This window comes from Dipodomys spectabilis, unplaced genomic scaffold, assembly GCF_019054845.1.
Source record: "Dipodomys spectabilis isolate Male_0828 unplaced genomic scaffold, ASM1905484v1 ptg000042l, whole genome shotgun sequence".
Lineage (NCBI taxonomy): Eukaryota > Metazoa > Chordata > Mammalia > Rodentia > Heteromyidae > Dipodomys > Dipodomys spectabilis.
This window is the reverse complement of record NW_024870719.1, coordinates 16,149,374-16,169,485: the sequence shown is the minus strand read 5'-3', so window position 1 is coordinate 16,169,485 and position 20,112 is coordinate 16,149,374. Positions and strand designations below refer to the sequence as shown.

General features: G+C 36.0%; 1 protein-coding gene across 2 annotated transcripts in view; it reads right to left on the bottom strand.

Annotated features, from left to right (window-relative positions):
• Frmd6 (FERM domain containing 6) overlaps window positions 1-20,112 on the bottom strand; it is an 80,302-nt gene that overhangs the window by 32,099 nt on the left and 28,091 nt on the right. For both annotated transcript variants that reach the window (XM_042677885.1, XM_042677886.1), the window contains exons 2-3: window positions 8,664-8,908; window positions 305-395 (exon numbers count right to left, since the gene is read on the bottom strand). In XM_042677885.1, coding sequence (XP_042533819.1) covers window positions 305-395; window positions 8,664-8,762 — 190 coding nt within the window. In that variant the 5' untranslated portion in view covers window positions 8,763-8,908. The remainder of the gene's footprint in view (window positions 1-304; window positions 396-8,663; window positions 8,909-20,112) is intronic.

Below are 20,112 nucleotides of genomic sequence, written 5' to 3'. Positions count from 1 at the left end.
CATTATAAAACATATGTAGGATCCTTTCCTCCTAACTCTAGTTATTTCATTAAAAAAGTAAATTCTAGATTCCTAAAGATGATTCAACTACAAATTCAAACTAATAGATTCATGACATAAAATCCTAAATCTTGTAAGATATATAAGGAGCTGAACTTAAAAAATGAGTATTATACTATCAATAAAGATGATTTAATAAATATTTTTCCAATCATACTTTTAAGCTAATCATGATTTAGCTATAAAAATGTCATTTCCTTAGGAATAGTTGGTTAAATCCATCAGAAAAAGGATTAACACTTACTTTGTATAACACTGAGTCCAAACAGATGACAATCCTTTAGCCTGAGCAGGTCACATACTTGGACCAGCAATTGGTGACACAGAATCTTAACCTATAGAAGAAAGAGAAGAAAAAGAAAAAAAAAAAGTTGAGACAAGCCCACATGGTGAGCCACATCAGGATTTTAATGCATTATAAATATACCCCTTGATAGGACAAGTTAACACTAGTAAAATGTCTGCTAGTTTGTGGAAATCACTTTAATCTGTGGCTGTGATTCAATAATGATTATCACAATATCAATTTTTACAGCATAGTATTAAAGTATCAATCCAATCTTGCACAAGACCTATAAATCTTATGACACATGGATAAGATGCCTCCAACAGTCTCCTCTGACTACTTAAAGTATTAATTTGGCAATATTCTTTCCTTTCTAAAGTAAGTTTATATACTTATTTAAATCAACAAAATTACATACTAATAACATTAAAATGATATTTTACTATATGTACAAAGAATGAACTAGTTAATTAACATGTATTACATATATGTTTTTGTGTAAGGTGAGAATTCTTAAGTATAAGAACATACTTATACTTAGTAGTTTGCTAGCATATAACACATTACTATTAGCTGTAATCACTATTTTGTATAAAAGAGCTCTTTTTATCTTTTTCTTTTTTTTTGGTCGGCCGTGGGGCCTTAACTCTGGGCCTGGGTGCTGTCCCTCAGTTCTTCAGCCCAAGGCTAGCGCTTTACCACTTGAGCCATAGCACCACTTCCAGCTTTTTCTGCTGATGTGGTGATAAGGACTCAAACCCAGGGCCTCATGCATGCAAGGCAAGCACTCTACCACTGAGCCACCTTCCCAGCCAAAATTTCTTGTTATTTTTCCTGTGTAACTGAAATTTGGTATACTTTGACCAAGCTCTCTCCAATCCCTTCACAGCCTAGACACTCAGAACCACCATTCTACTCTGTCTGAGTTAAACTTTTTGGATGTTACATAAATGAGATTATGTGCCTGGCCTATTTCACTTACTGTGATACAATATCCTCCAGGTTTGTTCATATTGCACATGATATAATTCCCTTCCTTTTATGACTTAATAATATTCCTTTGTGTACGTATAATACTTTATCCATTCAACTACCTATGGACACAGGTTGACTGCATATCACTGCAATGACTGTCAGCATGTAGACAACTCTTCAACATGAGTTCATTCCTTTTAGAAATACACATAGGAGTGAAATTGTTGGATTATATGATAATTCTATCCAAGCGTTTTTTTGTTTTTATTTTCAGAACTGGATTTTATTTTATTTTATTTTTTGTCGGTCATGGGGCTTGAACTCTGGGCCTGGGCGCTGTCCCTCAGCTCATCAGCTCAAGGCTAGCATTCTACCACTTGAGCTACAGCACCACTTCCTATATGATAACTCTATATGTAAGTTTTGAGGAGTGCCAGACTGTTCTCAATAGTGGCTATGTGAATTTTCATTCCCACAAACAAACTAAAGGTATTCCTCTTTCTCCTCATCGTCAGTAACATGTGTTAATTGTTCTCTTTTTGAAATAGCTATCCTGACTTTTTTATTTTTTTGGTTTTAACTTACATTCCCTTGATGCTTAGTTACTTGTCTTTTTTTGAGAAATATCTATTCAAGGAAAGTATCCTTTCAAAGAAAGTGTTCTCCATGGCTTAAGGAAAATGCTTATACTACATAAAGACAAGACTGCCTAGCTTTACTTTTTAATCAACCATCATTATTGTTTAATATGTTTTCCTTAGGATAATTCAATCACAAACCATATTAATTTGCAACTCTGGGGATACTTATCATGAGCTAAAAAGACCAGTTTTGATGCTTTCTCAACCGTTAATAAAGTATTAGGTTGGGGGATGTAGTAATTAAGAGTCTGCCTTAGCAAATGCACATTCACCTCAGGTTGACAATGACGTTAAGAGACCACCTGGCTTGTAAGTCCAGCTCAAAGTCATAAAAAAGGCAGTAACTCACAACTCATTTGTATATTGAAATATTTATGGGTTGGCAATGTGGCTTAGTGTATACTGCTTGCCTAGCATGCATGCATGAAGATCTGGGTTCAATTCCTCAGTAGCACATAAACAGAAAAAGCCAGACATGGCACAGTGGCTCAACTGGTAGAGTGCTAGCCTTGAGCAAAAGAAGCTTAGGGACAGTGTCCAGGTCCTGAATTCAGCCCCAGGACTGGCAAAAAATGGAGAGAAATATTTATTAATATTTATAAATACATATCTTAAGCTGGCCACCGGTGGCTCATGCCTGTAATCCTAGCTACTAAGGAGGCTGAGATCTGAGGATCGCGGTTCAAAGCCAGCCTGGGCACAAAAGTCTGTGAGACTCTTATCTCCAATTAACTACCAGAAAACCAGAAGTAGCCCTGTGGCTCACGGGGTAGAGCTCTCACCTTGAGCTGAAGAGCTGAGGGACAGCACCCAGGCCCAGATTTCAAACCCCATGACAGACTAAAAAATAAAAAAACTCAAAAAACAAAAAAAGCCATATATTGAAATATGAAAAACGTGAGTTTATAATTTTAGCTACACACATTGATTACATGTAACATTTTCTCCTCTCATAGCTGTTGGCAATTTTCAATTATATTTTTAATTATTATAAATTATAACATAGTAACAATTATTATAAAGTCTAAATTAGTTAACTGATCAATAGCTTTATTTCATACTATGGAAATGTAGATTACAAAAATAAAAACATTCTACACTCCCTTAAAAATGAAAAGCCAAAACATTTCAGAACTGGCAATGGTTCTAGTTATAGTAAGATGGTTTTACTCTTCTATTCCACATTCATTATTAAATGGGAATAAATTTGAAGCACCTGACCCATTGGAAAGCTATAGTAGATACTCAGTTGCTTAAAAAGCACCTGGAATTCAATGAAGCAGATAGTGTTGTACTGTAATCAGCATATGTAATAGGATCCCAATACACTTTTGATGAGGGAAAGCCAGAATTCTGATTCCTTGTGGGACCTCCATGCCTTTGAGTTCCAAGACTATAGATTTCTCCCTAACTTACTGAGTGAAGCATTTAATAAATATCTAACAGAATGCATCAATGCAAACCCACCACCAGCACTATGAGAACACATCTGCCAGTAGAAGTCACAAGCATCCCCTTGGTGCTAGCTTGACTGGACCCACTTGAAATCTTTGGTTTCTGTCCTATGGAAGTCCTGTGTTACTTCCAACATTCATTAAAAAGGCTCTGGATTTTGATCGCCATGTTATCCAATTTCACTTTGCAAATCAGCATAAACAGAATGACAGAAAATAAAGTATTAATGTCATATACAATTCTTAAGTTGAACTAATCACAAATTCAAGAGTAAAGTAGCATATGGCTTCTAAAAGCACTTTCAATCCTTAGTTTCTACTTCTTGAATTTGACCTAGTTAGACATAAAGCCACCAGGATAAAATATAATAGTTAAAATTCCAAACTACAATTGAAATGCACATAAAATAAACTATGTTGTAACTTTGTATGACTGTTGGCCAAATAATGCTGTACTTTTCTTCCATGCATTCCATATAATTATTATTGTTCCGCTAGTTTAAATCAAGGACTTGGATCCTACTGATAATAGTAAGTACAGTGTTCTTGTTTAAAACTATAATTAAATAAGGATGTGGCTTTAAAGTCTTACCTGCTGTGAAAACAAGGCTGAGCTCTTTGTATTTGCATAGTATGAATCTTTAAAGTGACAATTTAGCTGATTGTGAAATTTCTCAACTTCTTTAATCTTCAGAAAGTACTGCACAGCATGCAGTATTAACAATAAGAATTAAGGCTTTATTGAAGACTATACTCTCTATGGAACTTTTAAATTAAAACAGCATTTGATCCAAAATGTGTCAGTGGTTATTCTGCAAGGATATTTAAAATATTCTCTAGAAAAAAAAACCAAACTCTTCATTTCACTCTTAGTACAGACTAATAAGCTCTTCATCATCAATTATACTGCTCTAAAATTTCATGACTCTCATATTTACTATAATTTTATTTCCAAAACTTTCTTTTATGTATTTAATGTTCATCTATTGATCAAAATCATTTCAAATGGCCCCTATTAATGCAACTCACAGGGAATTCAAAATGACTAAGAGTAAATTTACTCCACATCCTGAAAGGCAACATTTTATCAACTACACTTGTCTTGGAACAAATGTTCTTTGTTTAAAAAAAAAATCCAGGCTGTTGATGAAATAGGTTTTGCTACAGATAATTTGTTACATCAAACTCTGCAAACATCAAGTGTTATTTTTTTAAATATGTAGACAATATTTTGTAGAAAAAGAGAGACAGTTGGTGCCTTTGGAATTGTTTTCTAGCAGTGAGCAAGCCACCACATTAGGTAAACCCATCCCTCACTGGATCCAAGTGCTTGGTGGAGAGAAGTCTGGGCATGGCAAAAGAGTCAACAGGCCCTGGAATAAGAAATATTATAGGTCTTCACTGGTTTCAGACTCTTCATCTTGGTTTTAGTCATAGAGTATCCTAATAAACAAAGAGCTAAAAGACATAAGTATCACCCTATAAACGACCCACCCACTAAGCAATCCCAAAGGCCAGGAACCACACTAAGTACTTTATGAGGTGAGCACCTGACAACTTTTAAGTCTTCACTGTCCCCATGATAAGTGCGAAACCATTCCCACTTCACAGGTGAGAAAACAAACCAAAACAACTGTATCAAAACAAACAACAAAAATCCCAAGAAACATGCTTCAAATCACAAAGCAAATTGCCAAATGGGGACTTTAACCCATTGCTTGTGACTCTGAAACCCATTTTGATTGTGATATACAGCCTCATATCCCATAATCATAGTTTCAATCATCTTAGAAAGATGATTATACTAATGCTACAAAAAATGAAGGGGGTGTATTATAGAAATACAACATTACGATTGTTTCTAACACATTTATAAGATTATTTCTTTGTTGCTTTGTATGTCCCTCCCTCACAGTATAACCCATGCTTTCACTGTATTTGATGTTGGTATAATTTGTGGAGGGGAAGGGGAAAAACAAATCGTTTAAATAGGGATACAGGTGGACCCATTGCAACAATGAGATGTACAAGTCGTTATGTCGAAAACTTTGGTGGGGGTGAGGGGGAAGGCTTGGGGAGGGCAGGGGGAGGATGGGAAGGGATGGGAAGGGGAAACAAAGGAGGAGGCTACAATGCTTGATAAGAAATGTACTCATTATCTTGCCCATGTAATTGTAACCCCTCTGTACAGTATTTTCACAATAAAAAAAAAAATAGTAAAAAAAAAAGTTAAAAAAGTAAAAAAAAAGAAATACAACATTAATTTCTGCTGAGGGATTAAAATACAAGTTGATTATTTCTTATGTGAAGTGCTTCGAAGTGTATCAGATTTCAAGGTTTGTAAAATTTTGTTATATGTGCATAGACCCCATTGGCCAAATAGCCTTACTCCAAACTTAACCCCAAACTTCAGTCCAAACTTCAGATTTTTTAGAGTTTTAGATTCTGAACTTTTGGATCAGGAGTGCTCAACTTGTAACAATAGCGACTACTGTGTCAGACATCATGTTATGTGTTAACCTTGAAATTTCACAACCACCTTGCTGCACAGACATTATTCTCATCTTACAGGTGACATGTTGAAACTGAAGGAGGCTGAATTAACTTTCTAGGTCATGCTGTCGTGGGATTTGAATTCAGGTCTGTGTCTTAAGTACATCCATGTCTTTCACAACTACAGTGCTCCTCAATGATTCCTTGTAAAGGAAAGGTGACACGAATTGAGTACTTAGTACAAATGAATGTTCCAGGAATTGGGCAACTTGTCCAAAGTTCACAAAGCCAGTAAATGACAGGAGTTAGAATGTTGAGAACCTTATAATAAATACTTCTCAACAATGATATTGATAATATTATTATTAATTACTAAATACTAATTTACTTTGCACTAATTGTGCATCATACAGTATTCAAAGGGCCGGCTTCCTGACACAATGCCAATAGCACAATCCAGTAAATGGATGATAGAGAGTAAAAGAAACTAGGTGGTGTTGAGATATAGACCTTTGCTAGTCTGGCTCACAATTTCAGAGTATCCACAGCGCCTGTTTAGGGATCTTGTTAAGTACAGAGTCCTGTGTCCTGCCCTATACTTTTTACATCAACATTTCCAAGGAATGGAGCAAATTGCCTGAATATTTACCAAGTTTCCCCAAATAACTGTGATACAGATTCAAGTTTTAAAACCATAGATCAATAGGAAAAATGAGTTAACTATCTTCCAGTCTGTTCTCCAAAATTATCTCTCTAGTTACAGATTTTAGTATGGTTTGAGATTCTAGTATACTAGGATTAGATTAATTTCTTGGAAATTATCATCATCTCTTAGTATTAATTAAAAGCATTCTTCTCCAGTTAAAAGTTAGTATGATTTGGTTCTATATTTTGCCTGTGTGCATACACACACACACATATTTTACTGGACAAAAGGCAGAATTGAGATGTTTCTCATTGTTTATGCTACGTGCCCTGGATTATGTATATTGAAAAAATTTAAAGGATATATTTTATATAACTATATAAAAATCCAAACTGCAAGTCCATGTACATAGAATTATATTTTCAATTTGTTTTCCTGGTGCCTACATTGAAATGGAGTGACTTTATATCAGACCGTAAAAAACAAGTGCAAAAATAACTGCCTGCTATTTTCACATCAAAAAATAACTTCAAATACCCTGAGTAAGGAATTAGTGCACTACTAGAAATATTTCCAATAAATGGTAAAAAACTTATCCAATAGGCCAGTCTGATGTTCACACATCCTTGTGAGTGTAAATGTGTATTACCATAAACTCAAAATGATTTTGGGTCTCGGTCTAACATTGTCATAACTAAACTTTTTAATAAAGCTAAGTCATATATAATACATGTTATAGCATAATATTTAGAAATATTCTTATATACAGCTGAGCACTGGTGGCTCACACGTGCAATTCTAGCTACTCAGGAGGCTGAGATCAGAAGATTGTAGCTCCAAGGCAGCCAAAGTCCAAGGGATTCATTCTCCATTTAATGAGAAAAATGCTGGCTGGAAGTGTGGCTCAAGTTGTAACGCTCTAGCCATGAGCAAGTAAGCCAAGTAAAAATTCAAAGCTTTGATTTCAAGCCCCATTATTGGTGGGTATGCACATGAAATGAACACAAGGAAATATTACTTCAATTGTATTAAAATATATTATCATATGGGAAAAATCCAGAGCATTACACTAAGGCAATCTTTTCCCTAATTGCATCAGAATACAATTAAGTGAAAGAAAGAATATGAAAGGTGATAAAAGGAAGAGGGGCTGGAAAATGCGAAGTATGATACCAATAATTGTAAAGCGGTTTGCAATCTCTACCAAATGTGTCTGTGTACACACTGGTTTACCCTATGATTCACATATCCACTTATGTTCACATGAGTAGACAACATGTTCATAGCAGTTTTATTAATTAAAGCACAAATTTAAAATGACTCAATATCCATCAACAGAAGATGTGTAAATAAACCAGGCATGATCACAAAGTGGAATATTATACAGCAACAAAAAGAATTACTGTTAGGTATTTTACCTGACACATGTCAAATGTTGAATGAAAGAAGCCAGACACAAAGAAGTACATTATCACAGTTTCAGCTGCATGGAGATCAGAAGCAAGTAAAACTACTCTGTTGATAAGAGGTCAGTATACTGGTTGCCCTTTGGGTAAAGGTTATTGATTAGAAAGGACCATTCAAAGGTCTTTCTGGAAAGTTGTTTTTCAAGATTAGTGATAGTTACAATGGTGTATATACTATTGAGCTGCACATTTATAATGTCTGTCTTAATATGCAAATTATAATTTAATATTTTGAAGCTAAAGAAAATAGTATGTTGGTTCTCAATGTTCAGGTTAACTTTGTGAATTAAATGACTTATAAACCATACCTACCATCAGTTTTATGGTAAAATTCTCTAATTTTTACCTCAGGTAAGAAGATGTTGAAGGCAACTTCAATTAAGACGCAATGTTAAGTTTATGCCTATGTAAACCACTTAACACCCTCGTCCTGTCACATTATCACTGGTTTCATTATGTAATGATTTCACTTTTATACACTGACACCAGTCGCTCATACCTGTAATCATAGCTACTTAGATGGTGGGATCAAAGGACTGCGGTTCAAAGCTAGCCCAGTTATGGTGAACCAAGGTGTAACTTGAATGTGGTCATTAGTGGGAGAAGATGATATTTAAACATTTCTAAAATGGATATACTCACATTTATGATGATGTTCAGAGATTCATCATTGGGAAGGAAAATACACACACTCCGGCGGTCTTGCATGACTCTGTTGTTATGAAAGTTCAATTTGTTCATTGTGTTGTAGGCTCTCCAATGGTCAGGGCTGGGCTCTGTGTCCTCAGCAAGTGCTCAGGTTCCTGGCACTCCAAAGTCAAACTTTCATCCTTATCACATCCCGGACAGAAGAAGCATCATGGCTTTCCACTATGTAGCTTTCATAGCTGTAAGAAAACCCAAAGCGAGTCTTGTGAAAACAGAGCAGTAAGGGTGGAGACAGAGAGATGAGAAGTGCACAACTGCTCTTGTAGGCACAGGGACAGCAGGTCTCCAGCCAAGACTGCTTAATTCAGCACATGAGAATTCACTGAAATGCATTCTGCAATTTGCCCGCTAACATCTGTTGCTAGAACTTCATTCAGTCATGAATTAACACTTAAAGACAATGTATTCAAGACACTGTTGTGTAGCTCATGGAATCAGATCTTGCCTTTGAGAAATTTCTAATTACTAAGGATTTTGAAAAAAAAAGAAAATAATAACATCAAATCAAAAAACCAAAATTCTCTTTCTTCCATTACTACCAAACTTTCATTCATTTTTTCAACCACTGTGGTCTGGCTTTCACTTTGTTTACTTCAGCAGTAGGCTCTGCCAAAGGAAGCCAGTAATCAATATCAAGAGCACCAGGAGTATCTGTAGGATTTGCAGTACCAATTTTTCTATGATATATGCTATGGTTATTAAACCCTCCTTAAAACTTTCAACTTAGTTTTTATGAAGATCCACTCTCCTGAGTCTTACTCTGATATGAAAATTTTTTCTGATTGTCTCACCAAATATTCATCTAATTGATACAAAGAAGTAGGAATTGTGTGTGTATACATAAATTACACCATGTTAATATATCTAAGAACTAAGGATTTTAAATATCTCTCATATGTAATCAATTTATTAAACATCAATTTTATTTTGCTTCCAAATTTCAACAATCATTATTTTAAATTTTTTATTAAGTAGTTGTACAAAGAGGTTACAATTCTGTAAGTCAGGTTATGAGTACAATGCTTCCTGATTAGTATCACCCCTTCCATCATTCTCCTCCATTAACCATTACCTTACATTTCTGTTTTATGTCGCAGTGTACTGGTGTGACCTTGTAGGACAATTTTGAAATAGTGGCAAAATGTTTTCCTGCTTTTGCTGGGCACCAGTGGCTCAGCCTTTAAATCTCAGAAGGCTGAGATCTGAGGAGCACAGTCTGAAGCCAGACCAGGCAGGAGTCCATGAGACTTTTATCTACAATTAAGAACCTTAGCCAGAAGAGGAGCTATGGCTCAAGTGATAGAGAGTGCTAGCTTGAGCACAAAAGCTCAGGGACAGCACTTGACCCTGAATTCAAGCCCCAGGGCTGGTACCAAAAGCTCCTAAAACAAAAATAAAAACAAATCCTACAAACAAGAGAGATGGACCTATTTGCTCCTTAAACTGCTATGTTCATTTTTGCAGCAGAATGGGAAAAAATAATTCTTTACATGCCTGTGAGGTAAATAAAATCTAGTGTTTCTTTTTAATTTATAAATAAAGTACCATCAACAAGAGAATTACTGAAAACTAAATAGAGATGGTAATCTTAAATATGTTATTTCCTTATGTAAGAGGAAGGCAACAACAGTCCAATCAAAAGTTCTGCTTTTCCTAAAGGATGACAGCAGCTGTTTCCCATGGGTTACATATCACCCCAGGCAGTCACTGAAGGGCAATGCTAAAGTTCTATCTAAAGTAGATGGCCAACTGTGTATTCCAGGACCACAAGTAATTGTATTCCAAATCTATTCATTCATCTAGAAAATACATGCTTTTAGTGTTACATTTCTAAAGTATCAGTTGAAGCAAACTTGGTTGCACCAAAAGCACTTGTGTGATTGTCATAAGTGCTGAATCCTGAGTACTATGTATACTCACACTGAGTACCAGATAGATGTTATACCTGAACATATGTAGGATATATGTTAGGAAACCATATTAGAGATAGGGAATTTGGGATAAAAAATTGGGTGCTGGTGGCCCATGCCTGTAATCCTAGCTACTTCAGGTGGCTGAGGTATGAGGATTGTGGTTCAAAGCCAGCCTAAGTAGGAAAGTTCATGAAACTCTTCTGTCTAATGAACTGTGCCTCAAGTGGTAGAGCACTAGCCTTTAGCAAAAAACCTCAAGGACAGAGCCTAGATCCTGATTTCAAGACAGGACCCTGCACAAATAAACAATGACAATAAAGAATTGGGAATAAGCAACTATGTGAACAATACAATCAATACTATAACTGAAAGAAAATGTTTTCAACATTTCAAAAATAGGAGTCCTAAGACAAGTCAAATGTGTATATCCAAAACATTTTCCTTAAAAAGAGTTGGCCCCCGTACTCTTAGCCCGCTTGTGAAGTTTTTGTTCTAGATTGGAGTCCATCAAGCTACAAATGATTGTTAAGGGTTTCCAACCAAAACAGAAGAATTAAGAGAGAAAGGGGAAGCATCTATTAGGTAGACAGGGAAAAAACATGGCAGACATAGTAAGTGGTAGATAACATGTGTTCCATCGTGGCACTTCTTGTTCCCAAAGGGCCTTGGGCATCTTTTTAATAATGCACCTTTTTAAAATAATACTTTTGAGTTCCTGTACAAAAGCTTCTTCACATAATGCCTCGAGTGCTCAATCAACCATGAGCCATCATGCAATGATAGTGCAAAGCCCAATAGAGGAGATATGGGCGAAGCCTCATACTATAAAAACTGCTCTGAGAGGACCCCATTGGGTGCCTGTTTGAGACCCCTTTCTGAATAGAGTCTGGCTATTTTCTTTCACAGCTTTCCTTTCACTTTTAAATAAACATTGTCTATCTTTTAAAAAAATGGTGGTCTAGGAATAAATAACTTTGCCAAATATTGCCCACCCCCCATTTGGGATTTCTCTTAAAAATTCAGAAAGGATTTAGGGCTGTAAGAAGTCTTGTAGACATTTTCTTAGTTTTAAGTTAATATTTTTCAAACTTACTTGAACATACAATACTTATTTTTGCCAAGGCATATCTATTAACCTATAGACTAATACCTTAGGAATGACAAATATAGTTCTAAAAGATTTCTTTCTCCAGTGTAATATTCTATAGTAATATTTTCCCCCATGTACTGGTATATTCCAACACTTATGACTCTTATTAAAAAATGTTTTCAAGAATAAATTCTAAGTTATGATTAAATGTGAAATATTTGTAACTGAACCCTTAGCTGATATAAATCCCAGTGTACTTCTTCTTATTTAAATTTATACTTCATACTGAGTTACTCCTATAATTTTCTATTTCTAATTAAACCATTTAAATCTGGTTATTTCTACTGACCTACTTTGAGAATTTGACAGGTAATCTAGGAAAACTATCTTCTGAGGTTTGGGATGTTTCCAGAGCTTCATTAAAATTACCTGAAAATTTCACTTGGGTACAACCTTTTATTTTATGGTTCAAATATGTAATAGAAAAGAAGACCGGATAATTTAAAGCACATTTAATAAAAGCTGAGTTTGGAAGAAGCAGTACTGCTTCATGGCTGCATTTTCTACTCTGAGAAGGACAAACTAGAAAAGTCTTAAAGGAGAGATAGAATTTTTTTTACTTTACTCAGGATAGCATTAAAGCTGATTAAAATGTTCCACGGAAATAGCAAAATCACCCTATCTCTAATATGCACCAGTATAAAATTTAATCTTCAATTGGGCAGTCCTGGGGAAAAGGCTTAAACTAAATGTCTATCAATTTGAATTGTAGAAATTAGCACTGGAGGATATTCCCCTTACACTCATGAGGCTAATAGCCTAGTTAAGGACTCAACGCTGCTAAGAAACTTCAGTATTGTTCCTGACTCCTAAGAGTGCACATTCTGATGGGCAATTCCATGTCCACCTCAAGGGAAGCCACCATGGATAACAGCTTTAAGTATATGAACACTGTGCTGTAATACTGTGGTAATGATCGTTTGGATTAAGCAATGTACTGTCTTTAATGTATGCCATTTTCCCTTAAATGGAGTATCAAAGTGCCTGTAGTAAAATGACCTCCATTTTTTGTTATTTATTTATCGAATAGTACAAAATGCATACATTAAATACTTACTATGTGTCAAGTGTTGTAAATGCTAAATGAATAATCCTACAAAATACTCTGCTGGGATAGACACACACAATAAACATGCAAGAAGATAATGATATAAAAACTGTATTTCTGCTACGAAGAAAAGCAAATCCAGACTGGATGACAGAGTTGATGGAGACTGTGTTGTGGGATGTGGATGCTTTATCATATAAGATAGTGAGAAGAACTACTTCTCATAGGTCCATCTTTGAGCAGATAATTGAATCTATTAAGGTATGCTATTTCCTTCCTTCTGTTCATTCATTCATTCATTCCCTGTCCATCCATCTCAGGAAAGAGTTTTCCAGGCAGAGAGAATAGTAATTACCAAGGTTCACTTACTGTACAGAAAAGGTAAAATAATAGTACTAATGATAGTTAACATTCACTATACATTTGGAATGCTTAGGTACTGTTAAGGACTGGTGGTATGTTAAAGAAAACCACAAATTCTTTGCCATACTTCGCAATGATAAGTGGGAACTACTTCCCCTCTCCTTATATCTGGGACGGCCCCATGACTAGCTCATACTCAAAAGTTTTGCCTCACAGATTAAACTACTTGTGCAGACACTCTTTTTGTTACCTCCAAACACTCTGCACCAATGATTAGCTCAGGAATTTGAGTGCTATTTTTTTTGCTTGTCTCCTTTACTTATATCTTAGAGTACTCTTATCTTAATATTGCACATTTTCGGATGTACATGGCCCATGGCTTTGAAAAAGCTTCTTTTATTAGCACATATTGTATGAGATTTTATTCTAATTTCCATACATGCATGCAATGTATATGTGTGCATTTGATCAAATTAACCGCTTCTATTACTTCTTATCCTCTTTTCTTTAATTTTAATGGGTTTCATTATTCTATTTTCATATATGCATTTAAGTACTTCAATCACATTCACTGGTCCTTGGCCCTCTCCTCTGATATTTAGCTTTCTTAAAACTTAACTGTCTAAGTGCAGTGTATTCCCAAGCTGCCCACAGAAGTACCTTTCCATTATTACTAGATACTTGTTCCTAGAGGATCTTTTATTTTGATACTAGTACCTGAAAGGATAAAAAGTGACTTGGAAACAATGGACACATGGTTTTCAATTTTCACTTTCTTATGCTCTGTATTTGTGTTTGTGTGTGTGCCATTTCTGGGGTTTGAAACTCAGGGATTGAGCACTGTCCCTGACCTTTTGTGCTCAAGGCTAGAACTCTGCCACTTGAACCACAGTTCCACTTCTGGCTTTTTTGGTGCTTAATTGGAGATAAGAGTCTCACAGACTTTCTTGCCCGAGCTGGCTTCAAACCACAATTCTCAGATGTCAGTCTCCTGAGTACCTAAGATTATAGACATGAGCCACCAGTGCCCAGAATGCTCTGAATTTTGTATTCCAAGGATTTTTTTTGTATTTTTTTTAAAAGAAAGGGTCAATTGCTTATAAGAGTCATTTAGAAAGCATAAAATTACAGTATTTAATTTGAGGAATAAGTAGCTTGAATAGTTTCTGTTTCATGATCTGCTTTTGCAATGACTCTTTTACCATAGCAAAAAAAATATAACTGACATCTAATAACCTTGTGGAGTCAAATGCTCTGGAAAGAGTATTTTTTTTTTTTTTTTGCTGACTTTTTCTCACTCTCCAAGTTTGTCCTGGTAAATAAATAAAACATTGTGGAAGGACTAAGATTATTTTCTGTATCATTGATCCTTAAAGTGTTTTAAGGACAGAATACCAATTAAGAGTGACTTGTTGGAGTTATCAATTCTATCACAGAGGCTACAGGTGACCAAGTGCTGGCCAAACACAGCACCTCATTCTCCAACTACAGCTCTGACCTACTAGGTGAGCATATAACCTAAGTACAGAATTCCTCTGTGAAATGTTTTACAAATGTTTTCTCTTTGGATTGCCCTTTATAAGCAAACATATAAGCCTAGAGCTACTGGGAATCACCTTTGACACCTAGGCTATTAGAAGAACTTTCCTGAGAAGGCTAACATCAAAGAAGAAGAAAAGTTCAGAAAGCCTACTGATTACATCATTTGAGCTGCTGCATCTGAGAGCAGAAATCATCCATAGAATTCCCATAAGACTATAGTTTTCTCTTAAATTCTAGCATTTCTATTGAATATATCCTCTATAATATAGTCCATATAACAAAAATTTGATGATTACTTGATATATTCATTCATTCACCAAATGAAATGATCATTAACTATACACCAATGTTGATGTTTACTTTATTTGAAAAAATTTGCTTTGTTTTCAAATTTCTCTACACATAAAGAAGACCCAAGAGGTAGGGGGAAAAAAAAATGTCTGAGTAACAACTTGAGGAGGAGGTTGGTTACTAGTCAGACACTAACCATGGTTTTTTGGGGTTTTATTTTTTTTTGGGGGGGATCCGGTTGTGGGGCCTGAACTCTGGGCCTGGGCACTGTCCCCCAGCTCTTCAGCTCAAGGCTAGAGCTCTACCACTTGAGCCATAGTGCCATTTCCGGCTTTTTTCTTTTTGCTTATGTGGTGCTGAGGAATCGAACCCAGGGCCTCATGCATGCAAGGCAAGTGCTCTACTACTGAGCCACCTTCCCAGCCCCTAACCATGTTTTTAAGAGCACTAGGTACAAGTAATTTATGAGAATAATGCATAAATTCGTTTAAGGTAAACAAAGCATACTGGACAATTAATTCATAATTCATTTCAACACCAAAGGAATGTTTCATCATTTTGAATATTAATGTGTAGGTGAATAATCCTGTATAATTAAAGATCACAAGGTGTTTTTCCATAGTCATGCTGAATGTGCCTTTGTTGTATTGTTCATTTGTAATAAAATGGTTTTTCTGCACATATAGTAACTACACAGAATAAGTAATTCATACTTTGGAAACTGAATAGCTAACAGCATAACCACAGCAATTTGGTAAGAATAACATTAACTTTAAGCTTCTTTTATAAATTTGGTGAGGGGAATACCATTAAGCTAAGTATTAAATGCAACCTAATAGAGACTGTAATCCAACTGTAACAGTATTGCTAAGGGTCTTTGCATATTGCATGCAATGTTGGCTAGTTATATATTCAAAGGTTAAGTTTGGAAAAGGAAATACAGAAGTAAAAAGTGTAATATGCTACTTAACAACTTAAGACTGTGGAGTTGGGCTGCTTAGATTTGAAAGTCAGCTCAGACACCTACCACACCTGGATATACCCCCCTCTCCTTGAGAAGCCTCTACTTATTGTGTCCATTTCTCTCACCTTTGACTTGAGATTGTTGTGAAGATAATAAAGTATGTTACTCATTATGAAGCAATGAGCAAACACTGATTGACACGTAGCATGCACTATTTACCACCAACAGTATAACTGGCTTCACTTGATAAAACCAAGTGGGCGCACTGCTTTTTTGATGATATGCAGTAGTCATCATGGTGTCATTAATCTTATCTGGAGATCTAAAACAATTTTTTCCATTAATTAACAGATTATTTCACCTTTTTGGGGGAAGAGGGTCTTTGATATACAGCCTGGCCTGATCTCAAACTTATGATCCTCCTGCTTCAGCCTTCCATGTGCTAAGATTATAGATATGCATTGCCATGTCTTTTGATTATTTCACTTTTGTACTTAGCCAGTAAGGATTGCTACACCTTGGGGTTAAAGATAAAAAGAGGGCTTTCCAACTACAGCTGATCTGAACTGCTGCCAAGTAATACTCTAATGAATAAAACTAGCAATAGAAAAGGGAAAAAAATAGACAAAAAGAAGAAAAGATAAGTGAAATTCACACACTCACAGTTTGTGGTTAGTATTCTAACTCAAACCAATATGGCTTTGTCATAGTCCATTCATAAAGATTTTCATACCTTTTGGCTCAATAATCCCAACTCTAGGGAGCATATAAGGGGAAATAATCCAGCTAAAGACCCTTATATTTCTAAATAAAAGTGTTCACTGAAATGTTAAAGCGAAAACTAGAAAAAAACCTAAAAATCTAAATAAGCTTAACAATAGGATCATATTATCCAAGTATCATGCATTAAATATAATGTAAAAATAATATTTACTCAACACTTTGCCTTCAAATCACAAATATCTATGATAACTAAAAATTACCTTATTACAGAACTTTCAGGAATAAAGAAATCACCTAAATCAATGATTTAAAGACAAAAATAAAGAGGATCTTTAATACTCTCTCAGTCAATGAATAAGCACAAGTTAAATAGTATTTGAGTATCCACACTGAGGATCTTTTAAAATGCTTTGAACCAGAAGTATTTTTAGTTTCAAGGTTTTTTGGTTTTAAAAATATCTACATAGATGTGGCCAGTTGAACTTATAATCTGAAAAACCAAAATACAAACTCCTAAACAAAAACATCTTCAAGTATCAAGTTGGTGTTCAAGAAGTTCTAAATGTCAAAGCAATTAAGATCATGGATTTTCAGATTAGATCCTAACACCATTTCTGAATTTTGGCCCTTGGAGTGTTGATAATCTATTGCATGAATTAGAAGTTAACACAATAAAAACAAGAAGAAATTATTTAATTACATTTCATAAGGCTAAATGATGTAGGAAAAAAAATCTTTACATTGCAGGGAGAAGAAAGAATTGCAGTAAGAATGAGAAGTCATACAGATTAAGGCTGTGGTAGAGAAGCAGAAAAAAGGTTTGTATCCATCAAAAGGTCACTGGTCTTGCTCCTCTGTTCAAACCTAAAGACTGGATAGGCTCAACCATTTTGAACCGTGTCTCCAGCTGCAGGAACATTTTTTCCTTTTTTCCTTCCTTTCTTCTTTTTTTTCCCTCCCTTCCTTCCTTCCTTCCTTCCTTCCTTCCTTCCTTCCTTCCTTCCTTCCTTCCTTCCTTCCTTCCTTCCTTCCTTCCTTCCTTCCTTCCTTCCTTTCCATCCATATTCAAAGTGAGTTTCAATCTAAGATGTCCACATTAGAGTGTTCTCCTTCAGTTTAAGACACTTTCTTCAGTACCTAGAAAGGCTGTTGAGGAGATTCGTCAGGATATCACACAGTACTGTGCCATAACACAATGTTATATACTTCAAAGTCTTAGGTTAACTTAATCACCTTTGCTAGCTTTGGCAATGGTTTTACACCCTGTGCTCTTCTGATTTCTGCTCTTAAGTTTATTCTTCTATTCATTATTTCTTGCTAGAAACATAACCACTTATTTACTTGATGACAGAGGCAGAGCAAAAGGCAATGATACCAGTACTTGAGAAACAAAATCACTTTTTTATACTAAATATTAAAAATATGTATTGACTGGGAGGGGGAGGGAGAGTGAGGGGAGTGAGAAGGGGTGGGAATAGGAAGAGGAAAGATGGATGAATAGTCGTAGTACTCAATGTATGTATGTGAAAATAAAACTGGTGGGGGAAGGGATGGGTGATGAGTGGGGAATGATGGAAGGGATGATTGATGATGATGCACTGTAAACATAAATGGACATGTTAGATTGAAACTCCCTTTGAAGATAGAAGGAAGGAAGGAAAGCAGGCAGGCAGGCAAGAAGGAAGGAAGGAAGGAAGGAAGGAAAGCAGGCAGGCAGGCAAGAAGGAAGGAAGGAAGGAAGGAAGGAAGGAAGGAAGGAAGGAAGGAAGGAAGGAAGGAAGGAAGGAAGGAAGGAAGGAAAGGAGGGAGGGAGGGAGGGAGGGAGGGAGGGAGGGAGGGAGGGAGGGAGGGAGGGAGGGAGGGAGGGAGGGAAGGGAGGGGAAAATGATCCTGCAGCTGGAGGCATGTTTCAAATGGTAGAGTACCTATCGAGCAAGTGCTAAGCCTAAGTTCAAATCCCAATACTTGCCCCCCCAAAACAGAATAGGTTTCTCCAAGTCATGATTCTGGCTGACTCTTTAAACTGAAGAGTAATAAGGGTAATTCTGTTAATCAACTAGTACAAGGTTTCCATCCTGAAGTCCATAAAGAAGCCATAGGAATCTTTCAACATTTCAAAAAGCCAAACAGAAATAGTATATTTACCCAGGACATCACTCATTTAAATAACATTCATACATTTTTAGTGCTTATTTTGATAGCGCATTTAATTTGGCATGCCAGAGCTTAAAAAAAGGGGGTCGGGGTGGGGGAGAAAGCAATCAAGCAAGCAAGTAAGCAAATGCCTAATCTTGTTTTGACAGGCAATCTTTCTGAACACAAAGACTGAAGAAGCTGGGGGAAAAGGATCTTTAGTAGCTGAAAAATATTTAAGTGTAAGAAAAAAAATCTCATCTCTCTTCTGTCTAGTCTACCCTTTTTTTCTTTGGTCGGTCGAGGGGCCTGAAATCTGGGCCTAGGCTCTGTCCCTCAGCTCTTCAGCTCAAGGCTAGTGCTCTATCACTTGGGCCACAGCACCACTTCCACTTTTTCTGCTTATGTGGTGCTGAAGAATCGAACCCAGGGCCTCATGCATGCAAGGCAAGCACTCTACCGCTGAGCTACCTTCCCAGCCCTTAGGCTACCTTTTTAATGACTTTCTTCTCTCTACATACTTGGCTGTGTTCTCAAATGGTTTTGCTTTTATTTTTAAATTATTCTGTGATTTATCTAATTCTTTTTTTTAAAGGTACCAAAATAATTTTACTTTTGCTGATTTTAATTCAGCTTCTCAAACTTTATCATATCACTATTTATGTGATGATTTTCCCTATCTTTTTTTTTATTGCGAGAATACTGTACAGAGGAGTTACAATTACATGGGCAAGATAACAAGTACATTTCTTATCAAGCATTGTTGCCTCCTCTTTGTTTCCCCTTCCCATCCCTTCCCATACTCCCCCATCTTCCCCCACCCAATCCTCCCCCCCACCAAAGTTGTAAAGTTCGCTTTTCGACATAACGACTTGTACATCTCATTGTTGCAATGGGTCCACCTATATCCCTAGTTAAACGATTTGTTTTTGCCCTTCCCCTCTACAAATTATACCAACACTGTATTTGATGTTGATTTGTCTAATTCTTTCAGTCCATCCCTCATATGCTAACAGAGTGATTCTGTTAAACTGCATATCTGATCATGGGTTTCACATTCTTTCATGGCCCAATATCTCTACAAGAAAACACCTAAATGTCAAGGCACTATGATCTTTTCACCACCAGTCCCACACATACCAAGTGTGACCATCTTTCAAAATCATGTTTTAAATTAGTGAAACTCATCTTTTTGTGGTTTCCTCAAGTCTTGCTCCTGTGCTCAAGCTTTTAACCAGTTTCCTTCTGTCTAGAAT